This window comes from Fulmarus glacialis, unplaced genomic scaffold, assembly GCF_000690835.1.
Source record: "Fulmarus glacialis isolate BGI_N327 unplaced genomic scaffold, ASM69083v1 scaffold27280, whole genome shotgun sequence".
Classification (NCBI taxonomy): Eukaryota; Metazoa; Chordata; class Aves; order Procellariiformes; family Procellariidae; genus Fulmarus; species Fulmarus glacialis.
The window spans coordinates 2,611-16,906 of NW_009188705.1; the positions used below are offsets into that span (position 1 = coordinate 2,611).

The window sequence follows — 14,296 nt, forward strand, 5'->3', positions numbered from 1 at the left end:
CAGAATCACTGTTCTGCTTGGATTGCTCTACAGCATTCAGTGTAAAAAAAGTTATCTATGACTTCTCTCTGTGTTTGAAAGTCTAGTTTGGCTTTAGTAACTTGCTATTACTTGATTTTTAAAATGTTTATTAGCATCTTGCTCAACTTGTGATTTCGGTAGTGTTAGTCATCAGTTTGAATTCTCAGGACAGGCAAACAGGTGTATCTGGTAGGATGAGCAGGAGTGGAAAAGCTTGCTCCTAAATATAGCAGGGAAAACTTTGGTAATATCTGTGTGATGATCCATACAGCAGTTGACAAACATCTTCAGGCTCTTTCTCCTGAGGTAAAAACCAACAAAACTGCCAAGTCAAACTGTGTCTCCAAAGCCTAATTAGACTGGGATATGGTAGTCTTTGTAGTTGCTGGTCACATTAACTGTATCAGCTTGTAGACATCGTTTTGGCCAGCTCAGCGAGGCTCTGGCCAGAGGGAGATTATATAGTGTAGGTTCTTCTGATAGCAGGTTTCCAGACTCAACCCCACTGCGTGGGTCCCTTCTGTGTGGGTGGATGTGGGCTGTCAGAGGCCTGTCTTCAGCTCTGCTGCTGCCAGAGTTTTGCTGTTTGCACTGAAACTTTTCACAGGAGCTATCTGCTTCAAGGGAAACTGGGGAAGGAAGAGCAAGTAAGGAAAAAAAGGAGGATGTTGGCTCAGGAATGGATCAGCTGCGTGTCTGTGCATAAAGCTACTTGGGAAGGGGACAGAAAAAGGAGTGGAAGTCTTAAAATGTTTGATTTGTACTTAGCAGCCCCTCTTTACAATGGGGAGCTAATATTTTAGCAATAGATTGTCTGGTGTGTGCAAAGTGTGGCTTCTGAAGCCTCTGATAACATGTCCCAATTTGACCATGACCTGGTCTTGAAATGTGTTCAGTCTTAAGTCTGTTTATTGCGCGTGTGAGTTTAGTACCTCTTACATTCTTTAAATAGTTGATCTGTATCAAGTATGCTTCATCCCAGGGCTAAGCCGTAATTGCTTGTCTGCAATTGCTTCTTATTGGTACTGAGTACAGGTACTGAAATGAGAGCAAGACGACTTTCTTGCAGGCATGTTTATTTGCTTATTTTAATGTTTTCTGTGCTTGGTTCTAGGAAATTAGGAGAAGAGTGAGGAAATTCTTGGTGTGCAAGAAACAGGAAAAGTGGAGACAGTGCAGGTATCTTAGAGAAGAAGGGGTTGGGATGTATAAGTAATGGATAAGAACATAAGATGACTGCTGTATGGACAGTGGCTGTACCGTAAAGAATAAGTCTACTGCTTCTACTTATTACTGTATTTGTATAAATAATAATTGTGTGCTATTCTAATCTAAAAGCACAGATTCTGCTGATACTACAAAGTGGACGTGGTCACAGTTTGTGATGTTTGCTCCAAAAAAATAAAGCCACTGGTGGGGAAAAGTAGCATGGTTTGAACAATATGTTAAATAAAGTGGGTAGCTACACACTAAATGTTTAATTGTGGCCTTTCCTTACCTTTCAGTGATAACTTAGCAGCCTCAAGGTTTTTCAGGAGTCTCTTTTTAAGTGTAAAAATGAAGGTGGTAGGAAGGTCCAAGCTGGGCATGGAAGGTGGATATTTGTTTCGAAGAAACATTAGCTAAAACTGAAGAGTTGTAAAATCAAAAAAAAAGGAAAAATAGTGTTCTCCACAAGGCAAAATCAGACTGTTAAACTTGTAGGCATGGAATGTTAAGGCAAAAAATTTTACAAAACTTAATGCATCTGGAAGAAGGGCTTTGGTTTATTGTTTGTTGGGATGTTTTTAAACCATAGGCCATTATAGTATGGAAGATGTTGTAGTGCTAACAATAAAATACTAATTTATCTTACAATAGAATAAAGAGGGAAGGAGAGTATGCAATTGTGGCTTGCAACGCGGCATTTAAATCTGCATGTCTTGTGTATGCTTTTCAACAGAATCTTCATTGCATGAAATAATTCTATGAAGTGAAGAGTTTCATTTCTAGTAATAGAGAAACAATTATCTCTTTATATGGATGACATTTGTTCTAGGACCTTTTTCTAACTAGTGTATTTCCAGCTTCTGTGTTTTGATATGCCAAATGAGGTAATAAGCGTATGAAAATAGTTGCAAAAATTTCTTCTGGTCCTGGGAATTTTTTTTTTCCCTTAGTATTTCCTATTTTTTTCAGCTTCATGTTGAACATGAGCCTTGTTATGATCAGTGAGAATGTAAAGCTGGCCCGTGAATATGCCTTACTGGGAAATTATGACTCTGCGATGGTCTACTACCAGGGAGTTCTTGACCAAATGAATAAGTACCTCTACTCTGTCAGAGATACGTATCTGCAACAGAAATGGCAACAGGTAAATAGTACTTTTCTGGGACATTTTGAGGGAAAAGCATTGAAGTAGAAAAAATTGCCTATCTTATGGTAAACAAAAGTATAAAAATACTTAAACCATTCTCTGATAAACTTATTGAAGTCGTCTTTATGACTTCTTGCTCTGACAATGACAAAACAGGTGATGGAACACAGCCCTGGGGAGCCAGTGCACTGTCTGGCTTGTCAGCTTCTTGCTGATGAATGCCCTTGTTATGCTGAAGTTTTTTAGACTGGTATCGTTTTGATTAGTCTTATTTCCCTCTCATTGTTTTAGTACTGTGACTTATAGATCCTTAATAGAAACTGAGTTGTGGCTGCCATGTTAATTTATCCTTAACACAAACCATCATTTTTTTCATTGACGTTCAATCTGTTAGGTTGTGCTCTTTTCTGTCGTACTTGTTTAATCTGCAAAATTTGTCTGAAGTGTCTTTGGTGTTAAATCCAAAATCTGTTTGTTTATTCTTTAAAAGTACTGAGGAAGGCAGAAAAACCTTCTTAGTATCTGATGTGCGTTGTTCTTGTCTATTGAAGTAGAATCAGGTAGCTTGTGAAACCTTGTGAAATCCATCCAGGCATCACATGGGCTTGAACAGAGGACTGTTACAAAGTCATTTGCAATGTGCTTAATCTACCTTTTTTTTTTTTTTTAAATCAGGTTTGGCAAGAGATAAGTGTGGAAGCTAAGCATGTGAAGGATATAATGAAAACACTAGAGAGTTTTAAACTAGACAGTACTCCGTTGAAAGCTTCACAACAAGAATTACCAGCTCATGATGCAGAAGTCTGGTCTTTGCCAGTACCTGCTGAAGGTAAGAGGAAACCTGAAGTCCTAAATTAACATTTATCAGGACAAAGTGTGCTTTGGCTTCAGCCTGTTCCTCTGTAATTTTTGTTCTAGAACTTAGATGTGTAACACTTACACCAGCAGCTTGCCACCGTTTGTGGTGAAAGAGATGCCATTTTGAGGCAGCCTATTTCAGAACGTTCTGGGGCTTTTATCTTATATAGGCTTGACTACTGTCAAGCTTCTTTTTTTTTTTTTTTTTTTTTTTTTTTTCTTTCCTTTTTCTGATTTAAGATAAACTTGTCATTCCATGGAAGCTCAACTCTATTCCTGAATTGATCTTCTCATCAACTTTAAAATTATTCTGCATGTAGCTGATATGAAAAAGATGAAGAAGTATTATGAGATTAACAGTAAAATCTAGAAGTGTTCAAGCTCAGTTCCTTTTGTGTAGCACGGTGGTTCCCTGATCTCCTTCATGAACTGGTCAGTTAGGCTAGCATAAGCTCAAGGCAAGGGGCGGTAACAAGCAGCTGCAGGCAAGCCTGCTTATTTCAGAAGTAGTTTTGAATTATGTAGGGTTAGTGTCTGTGAAACCACGGCCTTGCGGTGTGGTTTGACAATGTAGCTGCTGCTGAAAGGATATTCTTACCCTCCACAGTTGCCTGAGGTTTTTTCACTTTTGTCTTTGGTAGCGTTGATTAGCTGGTTCAGGATGCTAAACTGGCAAAAAAGACACTGTTTTGTGGAGCTAGTGTTTGGCTTTTTTTTTGTTTGGCTTTTAGTTTGTTTGGTGTTTGTTGTTGGGTTTTTTCCTGAGATTAGCTATCTGAACTGGTTAATTGGAGGTTCTAACACATGCCAGTGGTAGCATGAAAGAGGGAACAGGAGTGCATGTAAAGCAGATATGGAACTGTGCATTTTGACAGAAAGTGACTATTAGATCAGCTTAGCTGTACTGTCAAACTGTTGTTTGAGGCTTTGAATTTACAAGTTGTTTCTGGCAGATGGATAGCTTCAGTCTTTATGGGTACATTTTTACTTTTTTTTTTAATTGTTTTATTGTAAGCCTGCTTTCTGAAAGAAATGGGTCTTGTGTGATCACACTGTGGGGGTGTGGTCTTGTGTGATCATACTGTTTCTGTTTAACTCATTTAATGACTTTGGAACACTGCTAGCCAATTTCATTCAAACCTTCTGGAAGAATGGAGTCTGGGAGGTAGAACTTTCCTGATGTTTTGAAGCTTTTTAGAGAAGAGATACACAAACTCATGTTTCTAAAAAGGGAAAGACTTGAGAGAACTCTTTCTGTTCCATTTATCTTGCCAGCTGGTGAAGTATTTAGTTGTGGTAATACGAAAAAGCCACAGTGAAAACTTGGGCCACGTTGTGTTGGAATAACCACAGTAAATTCCTATACTGAGATAGCAGAACTCACAAATTTAGGTGGAAATTAGATGTGTAATCACACTATTCCTTTATTTTGAGCTTTGGGGTGGAATTCATAGGTGGCTAGGTGTTCATAAATAAAAGTATAGGTTGGTTGATACTCCATTTGGAGAGTGAAAAGACTTTAACGCTTATGATCTTATCATTAGCATATTCATGTTGCCTAATATGCATTTCACCCTGAAGAGATATGTACAGTTCTGACAAACTTGCTGCTGTGAATCAGTTAAAGACAACTTTTATGAGGGTACTGGATCCTGATATATCTTGAATTATATGTCGAAACGCATCTTCTGGTGCAAGTAAATGCTTTCCAAATCAGAGTCTTCCATTTTCTATTCTCTAGAAATATCCCTGAACTTAAACTTGACTTCCAGCTTATTAATGCTGGAATTTTAGGAAGGCCCGTGGAAAAAGTATATCTGTGAGAGTACGGATTTGTATAGGTAAGAAAGTGAATTTTAAAAAAAGAAATCCGTAATACCAATCATGATACTGGTTTATTCATATGTGCTTCTAAAAGTAGTCTAGTTTTAGAGGCTGGAGGCCTTATGTACACATTTTTTTTCCCAAGAAGTGAAAATAAAAGGAAGTGAAAATAAAACTGTCATTCCCAAGAAACCTTTAAATTTCTTTGGGTAGGAGAGTGAGGACCATTGTGATAAGGAGAAAATATATTGGGTGGGGTTTCTTTGTTCCCCCCCCCTCCCCCCAGCTTCATAATACTAGGATTACTTTTATTTATGAAATATACAAAGCAAGGAGCTTGTTTTAAGCAAATGAGCCCTGAGCTTGTGGCAAAGGGAAAATGGATTTTTAGTGACTGTCTAAAAATGTCTGCCTTGTTTCTGACATACAGATTTTTATCTTGAGCAAAATGGCTTTTCAGTTTGTAACCACTTGAGTTGGTTATGTAGTGGTCACCAGTGACTTTACACTGAGGCTTTTTGCATATGTTACAACTAATTAGACCTTCGCCAGGACCCAGAAAACGTCAGTCTGCTCAGTGCAGTGATTGCAGAGGTCACAATAATCGTATAAGTGCAGCTGTCAGAGGCCCTCACCGTCCATCCTCTCGAAATCCCAATGATAAAGGGAAGGCAGTCCGCAGCCGGGAAAAAAAGGATCAGCAAAATAAAGGAAAAGAGGAAAAGGTAAGCTTGCAAATAACTTCATGAAGTTGAGAAACTCAGTTTTGCTTTTTAATATTGAGTGTATTATAAAATTAGATGCCTATAAAATGTTTCTTCTGTTCAAGTCAGTATGCTGATTTGAATCTCACCTTGTAAGGTATCTTTGCTTTATAGACAATCTTGGTTATGGATTAATTAAAAAACAAACAAACAAAAAAAACTCATCTGGAGGAAGTGATTTGGTAAATGTGGGCTTGTTTACTGCAACTTGGAGATAGTTGTTTAAAATTATACCACTGAATTACTGAAGCTGAGCCTGATGGAGCTCATTCAAATGGGATGTCCTTGTGGGTTCTTTAATTGTTTTCATATATTTTAGACTGAGATTGACTCCCCTGTTCCAAAGCATTTCAAGATTTATTTAATCTTAAAGGGAGATCTCTACTTATTTTTTTGTTGAGATCTTTTTTCAGTTTAAAGCAAACAAAAACCCAACATACTTCATGAGAGAGAATGATTTATGATTTATTCTTTGCAGTCAGAGTGCTTTAATTTTTGCTTGTGCTCTGGTCTCCATAAATTTAGCTGACGACCATACCGGAGACACTAAATTCATAGTTTTCCAGGGTCTGAATAAATCAAATATCCATGTAATAGGGTTTGTTAGCTTCAGCAACCTTATGTTGTGGCAAGGTGTCATAGCCTGTGGAAATAGTATAAACAAGGGTGGAATTGTTTAGCTATGTAAGCTACTACTTTTATTAGGAACTAAATTACATTGTCTTTGTGTGATAATCCTCTCTCACTAAGGATATATACACACACAGAGACAGGATAGGTCTTTTTTCTTTTTTACAGTTGTTCTGTCATCACCAGTGCTTGCTGTTAAGTGTATAAAAAAATGGGGTATGTGTAGTGCATTTTATTTCCTTTCAGTTGCATGGTCTCTGCTGTTTGAGCCTTTTCAACTGTGTAGCTTCTTTGCTTCTGCTCTTCTGCAGAGCTGCTTCTCTGCTGTTCTTGTCCATGCTTCTGTATCAGTTAATTAGCTCATTTTTACTTCCATGGTCTTCCTGCAGATCACCTTTGCCCATCCTACATATGGAAGTCCTGCTTAATTTTTTGTGTGTCCCATATATATGGCATATTTATGACACTTACAGGATTTGAGATACTCTAGCTCAGCGTGACACTTTCTGATCCAGTCTCATATATAATTCCCTCTGCCCAGCTACTGTCTTGGGTAGCTTTTAATTTCTCTGGGAGAAGAGGTGAACACTGTTATACTGGGATAGGTGTGTGCAGTTCTGATTACTTACTAAAGCAAAGAAACTGCATCAGTACGATATGCTGGCTTTGGGGAGAAGGAAACATAGTACAGAAGTCTCTGTGAACCACATAGATCCTGCAATGCAGCAGTAATATGGATGCTTCATAATTTTCGTGCTGGTTTATGTTGCTGCCTTTTAGAAATATGATGCTATTGTGGACTTGTTATAAAAATCCATTAGTAGCATCACCATTGTTATATACTTATGTTGTTATATTCTTTATATGTAGAACAAATCCACATCTGAGATTTCAGAGTCTGAACCAAAGAAATTTGATAGTACTGGATACGATAAAGATTTAGTAGAAGCTTTGGAAAGAGATATAATTTCTCAGAATCCCAACATTCGATGGTAAGTTTGAACACTGCCAGTCTTTCTGAGTTGTTGTTTCTTTTTCTGCTTATACAATATGACAAGAATTAAGTATTTACTCATTAAATAGGTAACTAAACTTCTTGTGTAGTTGAATATTTTTAGAACTTTTTTTCCAGCCATAGATTCATAGGATAGTTTGGGTTGGAAGGGGCCTTTAAAGATCAGCTAGTCCAACTCCCTGCCATGGGCAGGGACATCTTCCCCTAGATCAGGTTGCTCAAAGCCCTGTCCAACCTGACCATATAAAGCTTCTCAAACTTTTCTAGGAGTACTGAAATCAATTTTTAAGATACTCTTTTGCAATGTGTAAGATTCTAGTGTCTGCCAGTGTCTCTTCATTTAAAAATCTGCTTTGCTACCCAGGGGTGTACCAAGATAGAAAACCAATTAACAAAGAAGTTATGTCAATATAGGAACCCTTTGAAATCTTGCTGGACGTGATGTGACCGCCAGTATAAAATATAACCACGTGTCAGTACGTTTACATAAATGTGTTAAATATTAAACCTTATACAAAGGTTGTTTTGTGTTCCAAATGTTTCCAAGCTTAGGTGATTTTGTGAGGATTAAATGAGTGAAAATCTTCTGGCAAATAAAGTAGGCTTTAAAAAAAACCTGAACAATCCCACAAACAACTTTGTATGCATGCAACTGTCATGTATTTCAGTTTAATATGTAAATATATGTTTCAATTTTTATATTGAATCTTAAATTACAACTTCAGATTTGAAACTAATTCTCCATATAAATATGTTTTGAAACCAAAATACTACTTGAGCACATGCTGTTAAGTGGAATGCCCTGAGAGTTACCCTCGAGAAAATAAGACCAGCCTATGAGGTGTCTAAGAATTAATACATTTGTAACTCTGAAAAAGAATTCTAAAAATTCTTTGTAATTCAGCTCCATTTACTAGTCTTCAGTAAATTGTTCTTGTAACGATGAAAGGTGGTATTCAAGTTTCAGAGACGGCCAACCAGTAAAAGAAGAAAGCATCATCTGTAACTAGCCTAAGTTTAACCAACTTGCCTTATTCTGCTTATTCTTTCTGTGAATAAGAACAGTGGTGCTCTAGTGCAATAGTTAATGCGTCTCTCTTTGCTTTTGCATCCAGATGGAGTCTACTAGCCAGATGTCAACTGTCATTGTTGTAGGTTTTTGCCACTAGAACGTAAATAAATCCAACTCATTTTCCTGAATTATGGAAGAGCCATTACGTAACAATAAGTTTAGTTGCATATTGTTATGAGCTGTGGACTGATTCTTTTGCAGCCTGTCTGAATCTGTCAAACAACTTCCTCTTTTTTTGTCAGGGATGACATTGCTGATTTAGTAGACGCCAAAAAGCTGCTTAAAGAAGCTGTAGTTTTACCGATGTGGATGCCGGAGTTTTTTAAGGGAATTAGAAGACCATGGAAGGTATGAAAAAATCTGATCCTGTGATCATAAGTAAGATTCTGAGATTGGATCTTGGCGGAACAAGAAATTTCTGGTGTTTTACAGTTTATATAAATTCTTTCCACTTTTTAGTAACAAAATTTATGGTAAATAGTACTAACAAAATAGAGATGTCAGCCAGATAAACACACAGTCTGCAGCTATATTGTTGCAAGTAAGCAATAGTAATTAATTACTTACCTTTGAATAACTTTTCAAGGGAAAGTTTACAGCTAGTATTTTAATATTACACTATTACACAAACTGTGAAATCGTCTCTGTTTTGATTCTTTTCCTAAAAGTGGTTCTTTTTAATTTTAATAGGGTGTGCTGATGGTTGGTCCTCCTGGTACTGGAAAGACCCTCCTGGCAAAAGCTGTAGCCACTGAATGCAAGACTACTTTTTTCAATGTTTCTTCTTCCACACTTACCTCAAAATACAGAGGAGAATCTGAGAAACTTGTTCGTCTACTGTTTGAAATGGTGATTGAAGTTTCTGAACCTAAATACTGAGATAATGAAGTAGAATTACTTCTGGAATAATGAAACCTTGCCAAGATGTAGAACTCATAGCATATATAAACAGCTCTCCAAGCTTCAAACACTTTAGGGCCTTCTGATTTGGCCATGTGCATTCAAGATCTGGTTATTCCTAAATAGCTTTATAAAAACTGAAAAATGAGGTCATCTTTGTTTTCAGGGTTAGCTTGTTACATTAGAGGTAGCTCACTATAAGCTGATGAGTGCTGTAGAACATACTTGAATGTAAAACTGGATATAGAATCTGATTGCTTTCTGGGTGAGAACCCTACTTAGGCTATGCGTGTTTTGTTGTTATTGTGGGTGGTTTTTTGTTTGTTTATGGTTAAAGTAAGTGGACTTCCAAACTGTAGTTGGTTTCAGAGCACATAACACTTGACACTGGCTCAGAACATGTAGTCTTTTTTTCACGTTACCAGGTTTGCATGCAGTGTTTGCTAGGGTGCCCAGTACTGAAGGGGGCAGCAGAGTTGCAATTACAGTAGTCAGAAAAGTCAGGAAATAAAACATTTTTTACTATATAGTTTGACCATATTAAATGAGTTGATATCATGCCTATCAATCAAAAATGCATATACACAATGGTCAGCATCTTAGCTGCTCTAGGACTATAGCTTTTATTATTGCAAATCCTTGTCTTTGACCTCTTGTTTTCAGAAAGATTAGAGTTATTTTGCAGTTGACCTGTCTCTTGGACAGGTTCCATATCATGGTGTCCTAGCCTAACGTTCGTCCTAGCTTTACCTGAGTTCTTATTCAAGTATTCTGCGATGACTTTCACAGTTATAAATGTTATTCCTAATGTGTAAAACTGCTGTTAGCTTATTAAACATTTTTTTTATAGCCTTAACAATTATAGGTCTTTGCCAGAAACTGTTCTGCTCAGATGTTATTAACGAATGCACAGCTGCTCTGTAGTTGTGTGCGATGGTCAAAGAGAGGGAAGGTTAGGTATTGTTTTATACTTACGAGCTGATTCATTGGGATAGATGTGTCATTACTCAGCTCTGAATATGCTGCTATTTCTTAAATGTGAGTAGACTGCCATTTCAGTTTCTGCTTTATCTTTTGCTTTTTTAGGCTCGATTTTATGCCCCGACAACTATATTTATTGATGAGATAGACTCTATCTGTAGTCGCAGGGGAACTTCAGAGGAGCATGAAGCTAGCCGACGTGTGAAGGCAGAACTGCTAGTTCAAATGGATGGTAAATAACCTGATCACTGAGAAGTGCTGGACTGTAGGAAACTTGAGGGAGAGAAAAAAAAAATTAAACTTCATTCTCCAGAAGCAATTTGTTTGAAAGCCTTACATAAATTGGGGTAAAAAGATAAAAATGCACTATTCCAACTGTCAGTGTGGAAGGAAAAAAAAAAACAAAAACAATTACTTAACAATCTTGTAGCATCTGAGCAATGACCTTATATTACTGATACAGAATAATGAAGATTCAGTGCAAAATACAAGATTTCAAAACTGCAGAAGAAAAAAAAGTATTAATTGCTCCTCTCAGTCTGTACCTAGCATATCACTCACTTCTCCAAAACCAAGTAAAAAGTGGTTCAAAAGAACTGTCACTTGTTCCAATTTAAACTTCAAAGGCGGTCATTACACTTAACTTCTTTGGGATCTCTTTTTTTTCTGTTAAAGATACAAATAAAAAATGAAGGCAGTTTTTTATGGAAGTGGTTGGGAGAGTTTTCTTTTTAAAACACTGAGTTCATTACAGCTATTTGGTTGACATTTCACAAATTAACAAAGTTTAAAAGTAGGTAACGCTGTGCAAATTTGCTAGAGAGGCATCCTTTTTATACTCTGGTGAGCAGGGAGAAGGAAAGGAGCAACTGAAAAGTGCTAATCTGTGGAGTAATTTGTGATGGAATTCCATGAGTCATAAGATTTCTACGTTTATTTCTGGTTCTCAGATGTTGATACTCTTTTATGTTTGACTTTAAATGGCAGCAGAGCTGTAATAATGTTCTCACAACTCAAGTAGGTACATAAGCTAATTTTATTAGTAACAATTATTTGAAGTCCTTTTACTTCAGCGTTCATAAATGGTGTTTTATATGCAAATTTTCAGGCAGACTCGGTACTATGGCTATTCCACAGCCCAATCCTATGATTAAAAGCAAAAACAGTAAATGCAGAGGGTAGCAAGTTTAATGAAATGAACTTCTTCATATAGCAGCAGTTTCACAGTACTTTAGAGACTGAGGCGTTCTCTCTGCCTCTGAGAAGTTGTGATTCAGTCCACCAAATTTAAATGTTCACTTCAGCAATTTGTAAGAATCCACCTGTGTGTGTAAAACATTTAGCCTGAATTCAGAAGTGAAGAGACTTCATAGGGGAGTAATGCTGCTTTTGCGTGGCTGTTAGTGAATACTGTTGGGGGGGTGGGTGTCTGTTTCTTGGTATGGTGATGGTTTTGGGGGGTTGTTTTGTTTTTCCTCACATGCTTTTACAGGATGTTGATGTGAAAATTCAAACACTGTAATGGTAGAAATACAAACAACTTGCTCTAAAAGTGTTCCAGCCATGACAGAGAGGAGCTTCCTGATCTGAGCAGTGACCTATGCCACTGCTCGTAATTAAACTGAGTCTCCATTTTTGCTTGCAGGCTGTCATATAGATGAAAAACTGACCTCATTGCACTTAGTGATTCTATTGTACTTGGACTTGCTAAAGTGCAATAGAGTAGCTGCTTTAATATTATAGAATTGTGGATATTGTTCTCTCTAGACATGAAATTTCACAAAACGTACGTACATTTTACTTCCTCTTTTCTCCAATGCAGGTGTTGGAGGGGCTACTGAAAATGATGATCCTTCCAAGATGGTCATGGTACTTGCTGCTACTAATTTTCCTTGGGATATTGATGAAGCCCTAAGACGGAGACTAGAAAAGAGAATTTACATTCCTTTACCATCAGGTATGAAGACTTGGGGAGAGGAGTAGTTGAAAAGACTAAAATCGAAATTTTATCAATATTCCTTTAGTTTTGATCACCTGGTTTAAAAATCTAATTGATACATATATGCAAATTCATTTGTGAATTCAGGACCAGGTTAAATCTAAACATTGAGTATTTATCTTTATAGTACAATGTCCTTTTCCTCATTCTTCCCTCTTATCCTTCTTCAATTTGTTATTTATCTTCAGAAAGCAAGTTGTATAGACTCAATTTTCTATTCTTTGATTAGCAAAAGGTAGAGAGGAACTCCTAAGAATAAATCTGCGAGAGCTGGAACTGGCTGATGATGTTGACCTTGCAAATATAGCTGAGAAAATGGAGGGTTATTCAGGTGCAGACATTACCAATGTATGCAGGTATGTTAACATTGCATCATTTGTGTTACTACTGCTACAAACTGAGAAAACTGTTTGTAGAGTAACTAATTTACATGATTAAAGTTGTTGGATAAAAACATACTGTAACTTGTCTTTTATGTATGGCTAAAAGGTGAAATACTGCCTGAATATTTACCTAGATTTCCATTTGATATTTTCATATAATAATGGTGAAGAGCAGTTGCAATATAGTAATCTAAACAAGCTGTGATTTAGGTAAAATTCCGTGTTCTTTCATGTACACCAAATTCCTTGCGTGAGGAATAATCACAGGATGGTAGACTTAAACTTGTAGAGTTGCAGTCATCCCACTGAGGTTATACTACTTCAGCAGAACATCCATGCGTAAGAGGCAATAGTGGCAGAGGCCAGAATAACTAAAGTAAAAAGCGGAGTGTTCTTCCTTCATGACACAGAAAAGGTATACCATATCGTGTGACAGTACAAGAGCTGTGTGCTCAGCACATTGCCTTTAGTGATGAGGCTGACTTATGTTTTCTTCTACCGCTTCCATCTCCCTTCTCTTCAGTAGTGTTTGCATACAATCATTTGTGGGCTTGTTGTATAACCTAGATTCCTGAAATAATTGACTAAAAATACCTTCTAACCCTTCCCCCAATCTTTTCTTTCAAAGATTGAAAAGGGAAGGAAAGGACTGCTCTTTTAAGAGACTAGTATCAGTCACTTGGTTTACATCTAAAGATTTGCACTGGCTCAGTTGCAGCGGTGGCAAATTATGGAATCAGCAGTATGGGACAAAGAACTGAAACTTCTGTTTCAGTTGCTGAACGATGCTGTTGTCATCTAGTAAGTGTATAATGTGTAACTATGCTTTCAGGCTTTGGAGGTAGCACTGAAGTGTGGCAGTGCAAGGCTTGAGCTCCAGGTTGTGCCAACACAACTGTTGCGGGGCTGTACTTTGAACAGGGTAAGAGAGCTGTTCTGGATTAAAATCATCTCTTTCATTGCTTTCCTCAAACGCAGATCCATTCCTTGCCTTGATTCCTAATACAGCTCTGCAAACACTTGTCAGCACAACTGAGAGGACAATATGCTGTGCCCCAGGGATGAGTGCGAGTGGCCTGTACACAAAACTGCCACCAAAGGCTCTATCAGCAGGGTCCCTTAAGGCTGAACTAAGAGTTTGGAGGCTCAGTACTATTTCCTGAACAAACCTTACACAGTGTCTGGGAAAAGAATGGTATGTTAGTTGCTCTGAATCAGTGTTGTGCAGATTTGTTTCATTTGTAGGTTTGTGAGGTGAATTTGTGGTGTTCTTTTGCTCAGTCTTCGTGTTGGTTGTGCTTTGAAAGGAGTTTGTGTTAATAGGGTCATGTTTTATGAAAGAGAGTTTTTGACCTGCTGCTTTATGCATTTTACCTGCAGTTTGTCTCCTCCGGTCTGTTCGTTATTTGTAATTAATTTTATACTGGATACCAATACACTTGTTTAAAAGTCAGAATACTTGTAATGTTTTTGAGTGAATTTTATATATATAT

The 14,296-nt window shown here is 37.3% G+C and overlaps 1 protein-coding gene across 1 annotated transcript; it reads left to right on the plus strand.

The window, feature by feature from the left end:
• Nucleotides 1-2,203: 2,203 nt before the first annotated feature.
• KATNA1 (katanin p60 (ATPase containing) subunit A 1) lies at nt 2,204-13,725 on the plus strand (the record flags this gene model as incomplete). Its single annotated transcript, XM_009579611.1, has 11 exons — nt 2,204-2,374; nt 3,053-3,206; nt 4,467-4,572; nt 5,601-5,784; nt 7,324-7,445; nt 8,783-8,888; nt 9,231-9,389; nt 10,527-10,653; nt 12,244-12,378; nt 12,650-12,837; nt 13,636-13,725. Coding segments are annotated over exons 1-11 (1,542 nt in total), but the record flags the coding sequence as incomplete, so codon positions are not given.
• Nucleotides 13,726-14,296: the final 571 nt, after the last annotated feature.